General features: G+C 40.0%; 1 protein-coding gene across 2 annotated transcripts in view; it reads left to right on the forward strand.

Annotated features, from left to right (window-relative positions):
* Positions 1–17692, forward strand: part of LOC116851499 (neuropeptide-like 1) — a 20521-nt gene extending 2829 nt beyond the window's left edge. Inside the window, exons 2-5 of one of the 2 annotated variants that reach the window (XM_032830951.1) lie at positions 12183–12637; positions 13053–13927; positions 14250–14397; positions 15650–17692. In XM_032830951.1, coding sequence (XP_032686842.1) covers positions 12183–12637; positions 13053–13927; positions 14250–14397; positions 15650–15851 — 1680 coding nt within the window. In that variant the 3' untranslated portion in view covers positions 15852–17692. The remainder of the gene's footprint in view (positions 1–12182; positions 12638–13052; positions 13928–14249; positions 14398–15649) is intronic. The other variant, XM_032830953.1, reaches the window with a different exon arrangement.
* Positions 17693–17923: the final 231 nt, after the last annotated feature.

The raw sequence follows: 17923 nt of genomic DNA on the forward strand, positions 1-17923 counted from the left end.
AAAAAAAAAAAAAAAAATACGAAAAAGTCCTCATCGCGAAAGATTAAGAAGGATAGCTTGGTACAAAGTAGATTGGTTTCTCGATTGTTTGTCAGCTGCACTTGACTATACTCGTATTCTAATTACGGCAGATTACGGCGGATCAAGCACAGTCTAGGAGGATAGTTTTGCGGGCAGAGGTAGCACTTGTCATTCGTTTTCGATCACTTTTAATACTTTGAAGCATTCGTGTAACCGGAAAAGATCAAGAATTAATAAAAAGCTCTTGAATAAAAAGCGAACAATGTACTTGAGATTGCAGATGGGTCAAGAATAAAAAAAATCTTTGATATCACAGACAGACAGAATATTATAGTTTCCTTTCATACAAGTTCGTTTTATTTTTACTATATTTTCAATAGAATTGTTAAGGTCTATTTTGCCAAGAAAGATAGTAAATTTCGCTGGAAACATACAATTTTTTAATGGCATATTTTACAGTTTTTAAAATATAAATAATACACATAAAAAAATGAAAGGAAAGTCAATTACTGCAGACTCATGCCTCGATTACAAAATTCTTTCCGCGTACAAATTGTTGCAGATATTGTGTCACTCGAAACGAATGACAGAAATGCCAAAGATAACATTGAAGTCCAATGTTAACGGTATAATTGCAATTATGCCGCGATTACAATTTCTATTCTTCGTAGATATTTAGAAAATATCTCCTCGAATGCTTTCTGCGATTTCATCATCCTCGTATCTTTTATAATCATTGTCCAGGTTTGCATATTCTCGAGAAAGTTTATTGTGAATTTACAAAGTAGAACTAAATGATTTCGTCATCGCGCAATAGTCTACAGCGAATATAGCCGGTGCTTTTGCAAACAGGGCTAAACTATAAGAGTAAAATTTAGTTGTTGAACCAGATCGGTGCGAGCAAGCTACGAAGTTCCTTAATTTCACACGGTAAATTTGTATAGGACTCCGCGTCCTTCGCCCATGCCGCTTACTGGTAATCTTCAAACTCCCCCTCCTTGTTTTATTTCGGGAAATTGGGTCTTGCCTCCATTTACCATCTTGAAGAATATATTTTTCATCACGATTTATCTCGATCTCGTTCCATCTCCAGAAGAATATTATTTTATGTTTTCATAAAACATCTAATATTTACATTAAATATTTTTCTTTGACGAGCGTACTGACGGGTCGCGAAAGAAGCGACATCAGGTTTCATAAAAGGCACGAAAGACACGAAAAGACAATTTTCCAAAGACCGCCGCAGTCCATCCATCGCGATGAATGGTCGTGAAGGTGACGTGCTGACGGAAACTGTCGCGTAAAGAAAAGCTCGTAGGTCCGCGCGAAAGACAAAGATGTAAGGAGACAAACCTGTTGCCTTGCTCATGGCCCCAGAAAGAATGAAGAACGTCCTTAAGGACCGTTGCACAAAGCACATTTTATCGATCTGCTATAAGAGAGAGGCTGCGCCCGTCAAAGAAACCATTTCTCGATACTGTCGAGATGGAATTTAATTAATTTCCTAGGATTTGCCGTGCTTTTTCCGGTATGCCGCAAGTCGTCTCGTGAGACACGCACAATTTCACATAGTTGTCTTTTCAATATCACTGTTTATGAAAATTCCGATTACGTTGATCAACGATATTTGCGACGAGTGAAACAGCCGCGTCTCGCCGACTGACACGACGACGAGGAAATTTATGAAATATTACAAGATATTGCGAGCAGAGACTGTGCGGCATCAAACGTGCGCGATATAGCAGACGTACATTGTGGTGGCTCAAATAGCGGTGGGCGTTCTTAATCGATGAAAACAAAAGGCCAGCAGCTTTCACCGTGGTGTTATAGGCACTATAGAAATTGGACTAAGTGAAGACGTCGTATACACGCACAGACGCATTCGCGCACATAAATTACATTTACGAGGAGTCGGCTCGATCTTCACCGAGCATCCCAGCGTGAAGATGCGAATCATTGCTCGCGTTGTAATTCTAGCATTGTACGGAATTTGTTACACGCGACCTAACTTACTTCAAAGCAAATCTACTATCAATTTATTGAGAGGGAAGCAACGATATATACAGAAAAATATGTATTGCATTCAAGTAAATGTTATTTGTCTCAAATATTTCATAAGTTTATCATAAGCATCAAATTGATTCAAAATGCAGCTTAAGTTTATTATGTAAGCTTATTATGTAAGCTTATTGTAAGCTTATTGTAAGCTTATTGTAAGCTTATTGTAAGCTTATTATTGCAATGGAGAATATTAAATTAGAGCAAACATTCGGTTTGTTTATATTATATAAAGACAAACTAATTTCTTTTCAATAAAATTTCATGATATTCTTGTAAAGAGAATAAATTCTTTTTTTGGGTGCATGATAATACGAGCTCTTTTTAAATTTGTGACGAGTATATTTTAAGAATATTATGAAGAAAATACTCTTTGTTGAAAATAATTGTTATTCAAAATAAGAAAAGTGAATTGAGTAATCACTCTTCTTTTAGCAGTAGAAAGGCATTTCTCTTTGTGCATATGCGCTTTATAAAGACGCTCGTCGTCTTCTCTATTTAAGCGAGCTTAAATCGATCCATGTCCTTTAATGACGGTTTTTTTACTTCACCTGCTTGGAATTCAGTTGTGAACGAGCGAGAATCGACATTATTGCGAGAGAAGCTTCGCCGAATAGGCAAGTACCCTCGATTATGATCAAAGGGTGTGTTGGATTAAGCATGCAGACTCAATGTCAGTCTGCCAGTCTCTTCGACAAGTTGGAAGCACTCGCTTTGTCGCTCACGTGTGTATGGTTTGAATGGAATTAAAGTCAGTCGATCTATATTGAAGTTAGCTTGAACTTCAAAAGCTCCTCCATCTGTTCTACATCTCCGTCTTCGTGGACACGAATTTGCGATGTAGTAGTGTCTTACGCCGCAGTGTGCCGATCGCAGTAGTAGTGAGCGCTTGTGGTCAGACCGAGCGAATTCGTGTAATATTCGTCTCGCGCATATGAAATTTCAATCTTGACATCTTCCATGCAAATCTCCACCGGGATACGTACAAGCATCTGTCTCTCCCGCGAAGCAAGTGTGAAATATAAATTTGAATCTCACGTCTGTCCTCTAAATTGCTGACTTCTTTTGATGTGAATGGCTCGAATAAAAAGACTTGGAATCGAGGAGTGCACCGTTTTGTTTGTACGACGTGCCGGGCCATTTTATCGTTCGTTGAATTGAACCGAGGCTTAATCAGCGCGAAGTCTTCTTCGTGGCATCAGCGAGTCTATATCTTCGATCAGTAATTTCCCTTCTAGACGGCCGTGACGAAGGCGAACGAGAGCGGTGGTTGTGTGCAAATCGAACGCAGATTGTTCGTCGCGCGCGCCGTATTTTCTAAATTTATTTAGAGACGTATCTGCGCTGTTGTGGTTCACAGACTGCCACGTCAAACGTATCCTCGCGTTACATTTCTTTTTTCGGTAAATATACGTCGCGCGAAAGCGGATACGCGGTCAAAGAGACGAAGGGAGGGAGGAAGAAAAAAAACATCGAACGTCGCACGAATAATTAGAACGTATCGTTTGGGACTGCAAATTCATTAGGAAGTTTGATACGTACGTGATTGTGTACGAGACATTAATCATATCCACATACACGGCACTTGTTATCAACTACGCACCTGACCTACGCTGCTGCCCGTACATCGTGATTTATTATCGTCGTTCACGGCATCCACCCGCATGACGAATGATAAACCATTGATAAAAGATACGGATGTCTTCCCCGAAACACCAATATTTAGTTCGTGTATAACTCGTGAAGTTCGTGAGCAAGTCAGTCTGGCCTGATTATTAATACTCCCACGATCACCTGCAAAATAGTTTAATGAAATATAGTATTATTTGTATTATTTTACTCGATTATCTTGATTATCTAGTTATCATGATTATACGTCGTAGATGCGAGTTTGAAATTACGCCTTTAGAACGAATATTAAATTTACGCGTATTGTATAATTATTTCTAGATTTTCCAGTTTGTTAGGGAATTATAAGCGACTAAAATAAAAAACATTGTTATAACGCAGATACAGCTCCATCGTGGACAATACAACGCGTACGTTTTGTACATGTAGTGATCCACTTTAATTGGACGGTTGAAATGGGTGGTCAAGGGTAATAAGTGATTAAAGCGAATAGATCCTGCGCGTGAAATTGCTCGAATTGAAATTTTGATTCTACGTTAATTCCGCATAACTCAAATTCCGTTTAACTCAAAGGACCAATGAAGAATATCGAAATACAATATATACCGGCTATTACCTTTTAATACTGCAAATTGTATTTATCATATTTTGTGTGTTGAAATTTAGAGAAGGAATTATGTAAGAATTATTTAATATTCAATTATCTCAATAACCCAGTTACATTTAATTTTTTCTCAATTTTTTATTACGACAAGTAGTGTATTAATTGTGGGATTTACTCAATTTCAGACAAATTCTGCGATAAACGAGTATTAAAAAATCCAATAAAAATTAATAAATAGGTAAACAAAGCAACAAATTCTTTTTTATTTTTATTACGTTAAAAATCATATATATTACGTTTGATAAGAGTTGGGAATTTAAAAGGAATTGGAAAGAAGCAGTTGAAAGCCTCGTCATCGCTTGCTACATCCTGCGTCCTATAATCTGTGATAGGAGTCATTATCGTGCTTAATATCACAAAAATACGAATCAATCGGAAACACGATATTCATTAATGATCGTGCGTTTTATATTTTAAGATATATTTTAACGAGACAATTGCGGTATGTAATGAGGGAAATTTTCGATATGTAACCAAAAATGTTTTGAAATCGCTAATTGTCGTACTTTCGTGACTGTCAAATGTATGATGAGTGGTAAATGGGGAATTAATATGCTGTTTCTGCTGATTGTGTTTTGATATTGTTGCGCGTCGCGTACTTGTCCTTGATCGAGTTACTACGTCTCGTGCGACGTACTGCACTGTGAAGTACGTGTATCGGCGCGTTGTTTACAATTTCTCCAGAATAGTTGAAATACTTCGTCGATTCCACTGAAAAATGTAATCGAGCTCTCATCGAGATTGTGTTTGTAAATACGTGTTTTTCGATTGCATTACACTCACACGAGCGTCAGTGAGTGTTCTGTGTGACGAAGCAGTCAAGAGCAGGATGTTCAATAGGGAAATCAGGGTATGGGATGTACAGGATGTAGAACACCAGAATGCGCGCAATGATATATTTTCGATTCTGTGAAATTATTCATTATACAGGATATTTTAATTTTAACAGCCCTTTAACAAACTCATCAAATAAAGAAATGCCAAAGTCGAAATGTAGGATTTGCTATAAAGCTGATACTTATAGTTTTTTATTTGATAAAGCAAATGAAATATTAAGTTAATAAATTGCGATTTTACAAATCTCTCTGATTATTTGTCAATATGTATTCATTTCGGCAAAAGATATCGAGACCAACAGTCGAATAATGGCCCGTAAAATCGAATTTGTAATTAATTAATTACGTAATTAATTACGTTTTCAATTGAAAATCGTAAATAATTTGCAGTTACGAATATCGGTCCAAGTCTCGCAAGCGCTGAAATTAATTTTTCTAATAATGCATCTTTGGACGTGAGTTTTACCTTAAATTTACTAACACTCTTTTTCATTTCCGTTTACTCTTGTTATTGTATTGGATCCAAATTTAAATCTTTAAATGTTATTGTATCGGATACAATTTAAATCTTCGTCGTTTATCCAACTACCATTTCTGGTATTATAATTTCTTCTTTTTTAAACATGTCTTTAAAACATCTAAATCTTATTAAAACTACCAACGTTAATAGAAAAAAAAATTAATAATTAGAAGAATTAAGAAAAAGATTTGCTGTATTTACTTATTTACTCATTTATTTTTATTAGATTATTTAATATTTGTTTATTCCACGCTTATTATAACTATAGTTTATGAAATTATATAATTAGTACATTGTTTTTTGAAACGTTGTTTTTTGAAAAATACAATTTAAATACAAGCAGAATATTTAGATAATTGCATGTCACACGATCTTTGAACAAGTGCTTTTTCAAGTTTCAACATGGGGGAAACGGCAATAATTACTTATAGTATTAAGAAAGAGAAGACAATAGTATGTATATAATGTTACATCCTGAAATTCCATTAAGTAAAGTTCTTTAAGTTCGATGATACTTGCGGGATTAATGTAAAAGCAAAATTGCGACTCGGGTAATCTTGCGGATACTGAATAGCTCGTCGATCATATTACGTATCGATTATGCATTTCGTCGCAGTTGGTACGATAAGATCGTGATAATTACTCGTTATTAGGTGAAAGAAGTGTAAGTTTAGTGCGGAAGATTGATGTCATCCGCCCCACGCGCGCGAAACAGATGCGCCCGTTGTTAGATTATCATCGCGATTTACGCGAAAGTCCGGCAACGTGACGCGATTCTTTTGTGTGACGCACGTAGTCTGAATTGTTATTATGTCAGCTTCAATTTTTTACATTTATAACAATACATTTATTGGAGTGAGGCTCATCAGATCAAATCAAGATTATTTCTTACCAAATCATAGATTTCATGCGTCTGAGATTGACACCAATATTAACTTTAAGCGATTAATTTGATCGATTGAATTGATATCACGAATAATAATTCTTTCTGAAGATTTAAGATTCGAAACTTGAGCTTTTTGCGGAAACTTTTGGAGTCGGCAATTTCGGCACTTTTTCTTTCAGTTTGCATGGTTTTTGTCGTCATCTGACAATACAGCTTCCAGCCGATATATAAATGATAGAGATATCAATATGCTTTATCTAAGAATTACCTTCACCTGCTTCTCTTTGGCACATTTTAAAGTGATATCTTTCATTGCCTATCGCTATAGGCATTGATGGATAGAAAAGTTATTGAAAGGGAAAGTTCCAGTCATGATCATCCATATATCAATCGTACGTTTCCATAGAATGATGAAGAGAATCCTTTTTCATGATCCTCAATGGCTGTTCAGCCACGCGTAAAGTTGTAGGAAAAAATTGCACGTTCAACGATATCACGGTCGTACACAATTTAAAAAGCTCCACGTCGTTATCGTTCGTCGTGTACGAAGCCTCAGCTCCCCCGACATTCGTCAAAAGTCGATCTGTCAAAAGACCATTTTTGTCACATAATCTTTTTCGTTTCCGAGAAGTTGTCAAATTTTTTGCTTCGCTTATTAACTGCTTCTATTCGCGGAAAGCGACGGAGTTCCGAATTTTAGTTGGCTCGCGCGTGGGATGATATGGAGAAGCCGGTAACATGAACGAAAAGACCTCTTTTATAACCAATCGCGTCAAAAGTGGCGCGTGACATGCATATCGCGGAGCATTTTGCGAATAAGCCCAGTAAATCAGGGGTTGCATTCTCTGAAGTGAAGTAGTGGAATAAATTGATGAAAAAGAGACGACTATTCTATTACCTCGGACTAAATTCTGGAAGCGGAACAAATTGCAAGCAGCAATAAAAATGGCATAGATTTATATCGATTTGTGTCCGCACTTCCCAGCAGAATTTATAATGCTATTTGGTCTCAGTCTTCCCGCTTCGAGGAAGTTTATAAATTCTTGTATAAATTATCATACACGCGCGGTTTCATTTCGCCGTAACATCGAGCAAGTAGAAACAGACGACATTGGTCAGACCGAGCAGTCGATATGCGCGTACGTCGTGACTTACGAAGAAAGAATGCCGGTTAGACGCGAGCGAGTATTAGCTGCGATAATACGATTAACCTAACTGCAGGCAGCACGTGAAATTCGGCTAAGCGGCTAACTACTTCACTCTAAATTAATAAAATTGTTCCGTGCACTGTAGAATATCACTCATTCTTTCCGCGGAATGTTATTGCAATGAAAAAATATCGACAGCACATTTTTCTCGTTGCGGATTATATTTTCGGGAAATGTTATCCGTGAGTGCATATCGGACAATATTTTTTCGCGATAGAATCGCGAATACCAGCGGCGTAAGCTTTGTACGCGCGTATTGATCTTTGTGTTAGAATTCGCAGATTTGGCTGTCATAAAACTACGAAATATTCTTCTCTCAGTAGCTCTCGTAATTGCTCATTCAGTGTCAATGAAGCGTTCAATCGGATATAAGTGAATTTACCGGCGAAACGACGTTACGCAGGATGCGAGTAATCGTTTGTAAAAAGAGCCAATGTAGAGGGAATACGAATGAGTCCTTCATGCCCGTAAAAGAACGCGTCTGTAACGTGGCGCACATTGGATGTGGCATCGGTGAATTGGAAAACGCTTTGTCACTCGTCATTGCGTTCCATCCGGGTGTATCCCGTCTGTGTATTTGCGATTCTTTCGCGAAGAAGTTCCGTCCCATTTGCAGTTTGCGGATAACATTTCTCGAAAAAATAATTCCGAGAAAAATAGTCTACCTCCGATACTTCTTTCATCGCGAGAAGCATTTCAGCGAGAGTCGACGATGTTTTATGTGAGAAAATACGAGGAAATTAAAGAAAAATCTGGAATTAAATGATTTCACGTATTTTTCTCTGAAATAACTTTGAGAATATATAGTTCCGAGACATACCCGAGATATTTCTTGGCGGAATTTCGCGGCGCAGTCGCCCACCGAGGACTAAATTTTCCGGAAGCTCTTTCTTTGTCAATAAAGTAGCTTTAAATGTGGAAACTCTGCCGCGTGAAGAGAATAAACGGGAAGGGGGGGAGAGAGAGAGAGAGAGAGGGGGGAAAGAAAGGGAGAGAGGGAACACGAAAGCGTCCGTTGAAGAGACAAGTGGACGATGCGGGACGGGCAATTGAATTTCTCCACAACCAAGCTAGATTTCGTACAAGAGACGGCAAGAATTTACATTGCTTCACTTCGCTTATTCAAGGAGTCCTTGTAATTCGACGAAACATCTGGATATTGCCCTCGACAATCTTCCTAGTGCCTTTTCCATTCTCAGAGAAAGTCGATTGATAACTCGTTGCCTGAAATAAATCTGATGTCAGAATAAAAAAAAAGAAAACTGACAATAGAAAGAAAAATACTCGTATCGATAAATTGGTCCGCTCGTAAAAGCCAATAAATTGTATTTCTCGTGGCAACACAGTGAAGTCTTGTGAAAGAAAAGATAACCTTTCGATACGTTTCTTTCTCACTTGTTTTAATTACACGTCAGTTGGATTACACGTTCATGAGAACTTTTCTCGCAGGAATGCAGACGAATTTCGGGTTGACTATTTACCGAGAAAGTTAGTGCTCGGTATCTGAATGATGTGCACGACAGAGTAAGAATTTTCCTTGTAGAATAATCCGGCGGTGTAGTTTCCTAGGAATTCAATTTAGTCTCCGGCCAAGGACTACGTGGGTTAACGCGCATCGAATAGGTGGAGGGTTTTAATGAAACATGACTGTGATTACCAGCAACACTTTCGTGCGTGTAGGCGAAAATTATCGCGCGATCTTACGCGCAAAAGTTAATCGCAAATAGCCAAGTAATTAAGTGTTCAATTTCGTTACCGTCAATGTCACATAGATGAATATTCGTGTTGCGCGAATTAATTCCCCGAAACGCACCACGTAGGAGTAAATTAACAACGAGACATATTACTATTAATTTTGTTCCAATAATAACGCACAGAGCCATTTATCACACATATAGTGGATTTAAATTTTAATTGATTATTACAAATGTAATTGAACAGAGATTGATTTTGTCAAAGGATACATAATTGAATCAAAATGTGCACGAATATGACAAGTTAAATTACTTTACCTTGTTTACGTAGCAATGTCACCGAATATGCAAACATGGGAGCAAAACTATAGTTTGAAATGAACCTACAAAGTGCAGCAGGTGTTGGCGTTCACAGCATAGTTGCGCGAGTCAGAGAAAGAGACAAATGCATGTCGAAGTAATTTGCTACTTCTGCTGTTTTTCCCTCAAATCTTAATTGAGTTACACGCAAAATATAAATCTTTTTACTTTAAAATGTCCTGCGCAAGGAACTTTATGGAACTTTTCTCGAGTATAAGTATCTCCATGCCTGACAAGTTTATATTTCACTCGCGATACAAGTCCAGCATAACCCGAGTTGCAGGCATTTCAAGCGCTCTTATGAAATTTATTCGACACTTAGGTGTAGTTACCAAGCGAAGCTTTATTGGAACTCCAAGATTGCGCGGCGCGAAAGAGATTTCAAGTGACAAAATTATCCGGCAGAATTTAGCGTCCACGTTACGCCGCGAAATGCGCGGCACAGGTGTCACACAATGGCTGGCCATGGACATACATTATAATTGTAGCTATCATGTCCAGAGCTTGACGTCATACGCTCCAGCGAAATTAGTGATTAGAGACGCTTCAAGCATCGTTAATTTGCTGCTCCAATAACGTTAATTGCGACATTTCGTGACAGGACTGCTTTACATTTCTTATTTGCGTCGGCATTGCTCACTCGTGATATGTCATTTATAACATATTATGCAATTATTATCCGCCAATTTTCGTACGTCATGTTTTCCCCATTCAACGTCAGGACATAAATTGCCGGCGAAAAGTACGTCTATGTGCGCAACACACACACACATCGACGCTTTCGTGTTCGGACATTATCAAACGCCCACCAACCCAGCAGATGTAATCGCAGTTAATGTCAACGACATCTGACCGAAATTTACAAACCGTTACAGTGCTTAGCGCGGGATCATAACAGCACCAAGGAGTTGCTGGTTAGGATTGGCATAAATTGTGAATCCACATGAGTTGATATAAAAACGAAACGCCCTTCCAGTGATCTATAAAGCGTTTACGACGTAAATTCCACTCGCGAGATTAGCGCGATCGATAAAGTAAAGATTGAAACGACAGTCGTAAACTTCTTCGGATTCTATTAACGCTCACTGTTGAGAAGTAAGACTTTTGCGGTGAAACGAAGTCCTCGTCGCCGCGGAGTCTACCCAAGCACCGACGATGATCGATACACGTTACGACGCGCGAAGTCCTCGTGACGTTAAATGTCGAGCGCTTTTAGCACTTGGCAAACGACGATATCTCCTTCGCTTCCGGGCATTTTCCCCGAGAACCACTTTGTAATATATCCGCGATCGTAAACGGCATGTCGCGCGGCCGCGGTGAGATTTAATTCATGCCTGACATCGGGACGATCATTTAATTACGAGGCGCAGCTGCTCGACATTTCGCGTATTATGTACGGATTAATTCCTGTCTATGTGAGATCGCGTTCAAATTTCCATGACACTCCCTCTGCCTCTCTCTCTCTCTCTCTCTCTTTTTCTTCCTTTTTCTGATAACGCCGTTAGCTCGTGACGTTTCCCTAAAAAATTACCGCCAGGACGTGACAGTTGCTGCGTGAGATGCGCGTGACTTGGTTCCGCAATGTTCAATTAAAACAGGCTTCAGCGGATTGTACAAACGCGGAGTTGCCTTGAGCGATGAAATAATGTCGATTGAAATGAAGTGGAATGTTGGAAACATCGAGCACGGTGTTCAACTCTCGTAACAAATTGTGGTATGTACAAATGCTCGTTATCGAATTGCTTTTTCGAGCTACCCTCGCTAACCTTCGCTCTTCGAGCGACGCCGATATTTCCGTAACGTGAAATTCGACCCTACGCAGATAAAATAGTTTGTGAAAACTATTAATCGTCGAGCAGCGGTGCAGTAACGTAAAAACCGCGAACGTTAACTCGATACTTTTTGCGAAGTTACACGGCGCGGCGAAAATATGTACGGCTAAAAGTGCATGAGCGATAACGCTCCGCCAACGGGAAGACGAATAACCCCGAGAGTACCGTCGCTCTCGAGATATCGAGCGCGAAATAAAAGGGCACACCGAGCCCTCTTGCATTTTATCGTATTCCTTTTTCGAGGCCGAGCTCGATTTTCGATCAAGCTCTCCGACCGGAGATATTACTTACGCGATATTCCGCGAGCACACTCGTGCGTGACATTAAGCGCAGGCTTCGTCGCTCTTGGCGAGCGTGTCTATTAGACCCACGTGGAAATCACGTAAAGATAATCCCGCACTTTCACGCTATCTCCCGACATGGCTGTGCGAAGAGGAAGCGCCGGACCGTGATATATTCCCCATGGCGTTTTAGGTGACGTGCCAAGATGAAGAGAGCAGTCATTGCATGCCAAAGAAGACTTTCCTGACGATACTGCGCTTACCGGAGGTCAGCTCGAATCTAGCGGCCTACTCAAGGACAGCGAGGATCATCCAGAAAACGAAGAACCGCGACGATATGGTTCAGTTGAAAGCTCTCAGCTCGGAGGAGAGCGACGACGCTGAGATCTGTATTCCCACCGGGATTTATTTGGAACTCTTGAGGGACCCGGCTTTGCGAGGACACCTGAGCGTGATGGCCCGTACTCACAAGTTACCCGAATTTCCGGGACGCCTTTTGGATGACAGCGAGGAGATCGAGTCGAGCGACCTGATCCCCGAACTGGAAAAACGTAGCCTCGCCACACTGGCCAAGAACGATGACTTGCCTATCACTATACAAGAACGCCAGGACGATGATGACAATGAAAAACGGAATACTCATTTTGGGTATGTATTTGTGGAAATACGTGACACGCGACACTTGAGAATCTTTTTCATTTTTTTCTTGTCGTTTTTTTCATATCTGTCGATCAAACGTCTACAATCCTAATTAGACATACTGAGAGAAAAATAATTAAAAATTTAGTTCTGTGAAATTAAGTCTATTTCTGGGAAAATAAGATTTTTTATTTCTGCGAATAAACTTTATGTACCACAAATAAATTTTCAAGTATTCTTTTCTCAGTGTACAGTAAAGTACAGTAAGTAAATAAGTAAATGTTGTTGGACAATTTATTTCTTCGCGACTGATCTTTATTAGCCTTCTCTTTCTCTCATCTCACTTTTATGGAATGAATAAATAAGTGAAGAATGATCTGTTAACTTTATTCTTACGAAATGATATTTAAATCGATCTAATCAGCGACAACCTGGACGGTCTGATAAGCACACTACTAGCCGATGAATACCGTCGACGAGCACCCGAGATCTACGACTTGCTGTCCGAGTTAGATCCGGAAGCAGGCGAGTACGTGCTCGACAAACGCAATGTGGGCTCTTTGGCGCGGGACTTCGCTTTGCCCACAGGTAGACGTCACATCGCCTCGGTAGCACGCGATTACGGCTTACCGAGCGGCAAGAGAAACATCGGTGCTTTGGCCAGGCAGAGTATGGTGCCATTGAACGGTAAGAGAAATGTCGCCTCTCTGGCGCGGTATTACATGTTGCCGCAGGCCGGCAAGAGGAACGTGGCCGCGTTGGCCAGGGACTCGTCTTTGCCTTACGGCAAGCGTTACCTCGGTTCGCTGGCTCGAAGCGGCGGCTACCCCGTTCACGGATACGACGACGGCAAGAGAAGCATCGCCTCCTTGGCTAGGAACGCCGACTGGCCGGCTTTCGCGAAACGAGGTGGCTCGGCGCCAGGAAGAATGATCGCCACGATGCGAGTGCTCAATCGCCATGGAAGATCCTTGAATGACGACCGCGAGGCACGCAATAACGAACCCTTGGACCTCCAGCGACTCATCAATCATGGACACAACGGCGACGAAGTGAAGGAGAAGCCGGTCGAGTGGCAGACCACTCCCTTCAGCGTCTTGGACGAGCTGGAAGACACCAAAGCAAAGAACAGGTCCAACAGAAAAATGGACGTCGCATCGCAAACAAGACACAAAAGGCAGATCGACTTCTCCGACGAGTATCCGTTGCCCGTTGTGCAGAACGCCAACGTATTCGACTACGAGGACATGATCGAGGCTCTCGCTGATCACTACCCGAATGCGGAGAAGAGGTTCATGGGTGAGTAGCGATTTGATTCTAGCGTCTAATATTTCGCTTGTAACAATCGGTTGAGATGAATTTTTTAGAGAGATGAGGTCTCGTGAACTTCGATTTCTATCTAGAGTCTTTAATAGAGTGTGCGAGGTGCCCAATATTTTCGTCCTTTTCCTTGAACGAAGAGGGGCTCGGTAAATCGATACTTGACGTCTCTGATTGACTCTCGCCACCGGCGAGAGCCGTACTTAATTATTATGGATTTTCGTTGTGCGTTTAGCAGCCCCCGACACATCTCCCGAAACGTTTCAAAGCGTGTTGTGAACTGTGACTCTGTCGGGAACAGGTTCCGCGCCGGAGGTGCCGGTCGACTCGGGCTACCCTGAAGTTTTGCGAACGAGTAAGAGGCATATCGGGGCCCTCGCGCGCCTCGGCTGGCTCCCGTCGTTCCGTGCACCACGATTCTCTCGGTCACCGCGATATCTGGTCGAAAGGTCAGACCATTAGGCAACGCTCTGCGTATTCTCCGCCGTGTCCTCTTCTCCTACTTCGATGTGATGTCACCGTTTGTCGTACCTGTATCAAGTAGAGCTCTACCTACTGACTAAGAAAATATCATATGTGTATGTCAGCATCAACAGATCTATAAGCCACGTCACGTCACGTCACGTCACGTCACGTCAAAGATAACTCACCAAATATCAGCCAACTACTTATCACCATCTACAATTACCACGTACAAAACAAAACGTCCTTCAATTGTGTCTTCTACTACCGCTACTACTACTTCTACTACTACCACTACTACTACTACTACTACCACCACGATATCCCAGGACTCGTTACGGTAGTTAGGTGTACAATGTCTCGATGTAGTGTCTCACTGTTTAGAGATTAGAGGCTCAATGTTAGATCGCTGGTAGATCGATGTTAGACGATTAGACGAATTAGTGATTAATAGAATTAGAGCGATGTTTCTTTCACAGAATTTCCTCCAGTGGCTCTCAACGTTACGATCGAGCGTATTTTCAGGGAATGTGAAGGATGAACGATAACACGATCATCTCCACATTTCCATCTGTGCGCTTTTTAACGAGTTACCTTGAGAACCATTCACGTCACATTTCATAGCATTTCTTTAGATACACGCGCAAGTGCAGTGTTACATTTGAATGGTTTTATTAAAGGTCCGTGACGTCGCATAATTCTTCGGAGAAGTGACGTCATGTAATCGATAGGCAGGATTGAAAGCCATTATCAAACACCACTATGTTTCCTTGGTGTTGGATGTTCGATATTTTAAGTGTTTTTGTGTGTCATCGGACGTTTTAGCGAGGACGATTAAGCTGGACTTATCGAAAAGAAGAGACCAACCAATTGGATAATTACTTCAACTTATTACTTATCATATTTCCTTGTAATTTTCAATTATTCAGACATTTGTCGTAACGCAAATCAGTGTTTCACGTATTTTTTTAGGAAGACTCAAATTTAAATTGGTGTCCCTTTAAAAAATGACCTAGATGTTTTGCATAAACAACGTACGTAAAAAGTAACCATGCACAAGGAGCGGTGCACAATGAACTTCCATCGCTACTTCCTCCGCAATGATAAATGTTGTACACTGTCAGCACCGCGTGCTATCAATTAGTTACATGTTTAGAATAAAGTTGGAGTCCAATATGTGGTGTCGTGAAAGAGATGGTGTTCCGTGATATAACGAAGGCACGTATGATGAATTTTCAGGGAGAATCCCGCAGATGGGTCCACGTCCCACTACACCCCCGACACGTCGACACGGTCGCTAAGACCGTTATTCACCCCGAAAACTCGCTACTTGCAGTCCCTGCACGGAGATTGTCGACACGGCTTCAAGAGGTTCCTGCTGTTACCGGACGTTGATGACCTTCTTCGGCCGCATTCCCGCATCGCGCCCCGTTCCATGTAAAGTTCTCGTTTCACTGTTCATCCAGGTGACACCGCCGTTTAAATATATATCATGCCGGGGTCACGCGTGTACCTAGCGAATTGAGAGGACGAGGGGAAAGCAAGCACGTACGAATTAAACGAATGTAAATACTCGGATCCTGAGACCGACGTTTTTCCTTGCTCATTATCGACGGTAGATATCGAATTTGCCGGATATGTGGATTACAATCAAATGCTCGAGTATACAGTCGAAAAAGAGGTGTAAGATGGATTTTGTCGGTTCCACGGATTATCAGACGAATTCAAAGAGCACGAGCGTAATGTGGAAGTAAGGAAGCACGTCGTATACTTCAGCGAACAATCCTTACGTTCGCAGAGGATTGGTCTTCTCGCAGGATCCGTCGATGGACAATAAACTTATATTTCGCTGACAATAATCTTACGTAATCCTAATGTAAAGCCTTAAATGTGCCGTCTGTATCAAGCAGAGAGCGATTTCAATTCTCATACGGCGTTATGTCTGAAACAAACTTTAATTCGTGGAACAGATTTTTCTCGTTCGAGAAGCTCGTCACTATGGTTCAGTTTTCTCGAATCTGTGTTATATAAGGAACTCCGCCGTCGATTGTTGCTTCAAATGGGTTTCTCCAAATGTACGTTCCCCCAATATTTATATCTTAATATTTCTCTTAATGTCAATGTGCAGAAAACGTTATTCCCGTGCCACGAGAACCTCGTGTGAAGTCGATGAAGCTAAGAAATAATCTCCGTCAGTAGAGATGGGCGACGAAACGATATTTATTTTTAACGTTTTCTTTCTATTTTTAGGTTCAATCATTTTTTATGTTGTCGGGAGGGACAGAGAGAGTCTCTTCTTTAATTCGAACAATAAAACGACATTTGTTTCTTTGTATCTTTTTTTTATTTTCAGACTCAGTTATTCATCATGTTGTCGGGACAAGTTTCTCTTTTATAATTCGATACTATTAAATTCGATATGCACATTAAAATCGATATGCACATCAAAAGTGATATGTTTTATTATTCGGTACTATTAAATTAATTTATCACAAAAGATTTTGAAATTAATAGAAATAGCGGGTCTAGCATGAGGGTTCCATAACGGGTCTAACGAAACAAGCTTCCGTAAGAATCACGAGATGGCACTAGAGGCAGCCATTTGCCAATTTCTATGGTCCAGTATTTAGCTTAGTTTCGGTTAGACCCTTTACGGCTAAACCCGTTATTTTTATTATTAGTACCAAAGTCTCCGCTACGAGCCGCTACTATCCTGAACGAAGAATCGAGCGCATAATTCAACTCAACGACAGACATATCTTTTATTAAGCAAGTAGTACGAGTCAATGGGAAGTTGAACATGTTTTTTTTATTGAAATATAATTGAAATTTTATAGATTAAATTTTGGCAAAAATGACAATATTGAGATAGTTCAAGAAGCATTTTACAGTTTGAAATTGTTAATTTTCAGTTATGAGATCGTACCAGTTGCTATAGCTTTTTGCAAAGATATATCGAGTTAAATGACAACTGTTGAAGTTGGTTTAATTCTCAATTCACATTTTTTAGTTGTTTTTATATTGAAAACATATTTGTATTAAAAATACCATAAACACATATAAAAGAAGAAACTCTAAGCTTCGCATTCATTATTTAACAAATATCGCACACTGATTCGGTTTTCTAATAATAAGCGACCGAAAGGACATCTTTTAATTTATCGTTGAATAATTCAGCGAGAAGGAATTACATCCGAATGTCTGCAAACAATTGCGAAATTATTGTAGCACTGTAAGAAACAAATGAACTTCATACATGAAAATATATATAATAAATAGAGACTTCCAACTATAAAATTCCTCTCGAATCACTTCATCTCATCTCATTATTTTTATTTCTGCCGAAGATGTAACTTATTTAATTTTTTAAATTTTAATTTTAATTCTTTCATCGGGGGGCAATTTCGCGTAAAAATATATGTTTAGACAATATTAATAATAATTATTAGAAACAAAGAAATTATGAAAATATCAAAGAGATTAAGAGCTGTTATATGTTTTCAGGATATAAGC

This window comes from Odontomachus brunneus, unplaced genomic scaffold, assembly GCF_010583005.1.
Source record: "Odontomachus brunneus isolate Ranch 3 - 2012 unplaced genomic scaffold, Obru_v1 Obru_scaffold_176, whole genome shotgun sequence".
Lineage (NCBI taxonomy): Eukaryota > Metazoa > Arthropoda > Insecta > Hymenoptera > Formicidae > Odontomachus > Odontomachus brunneus.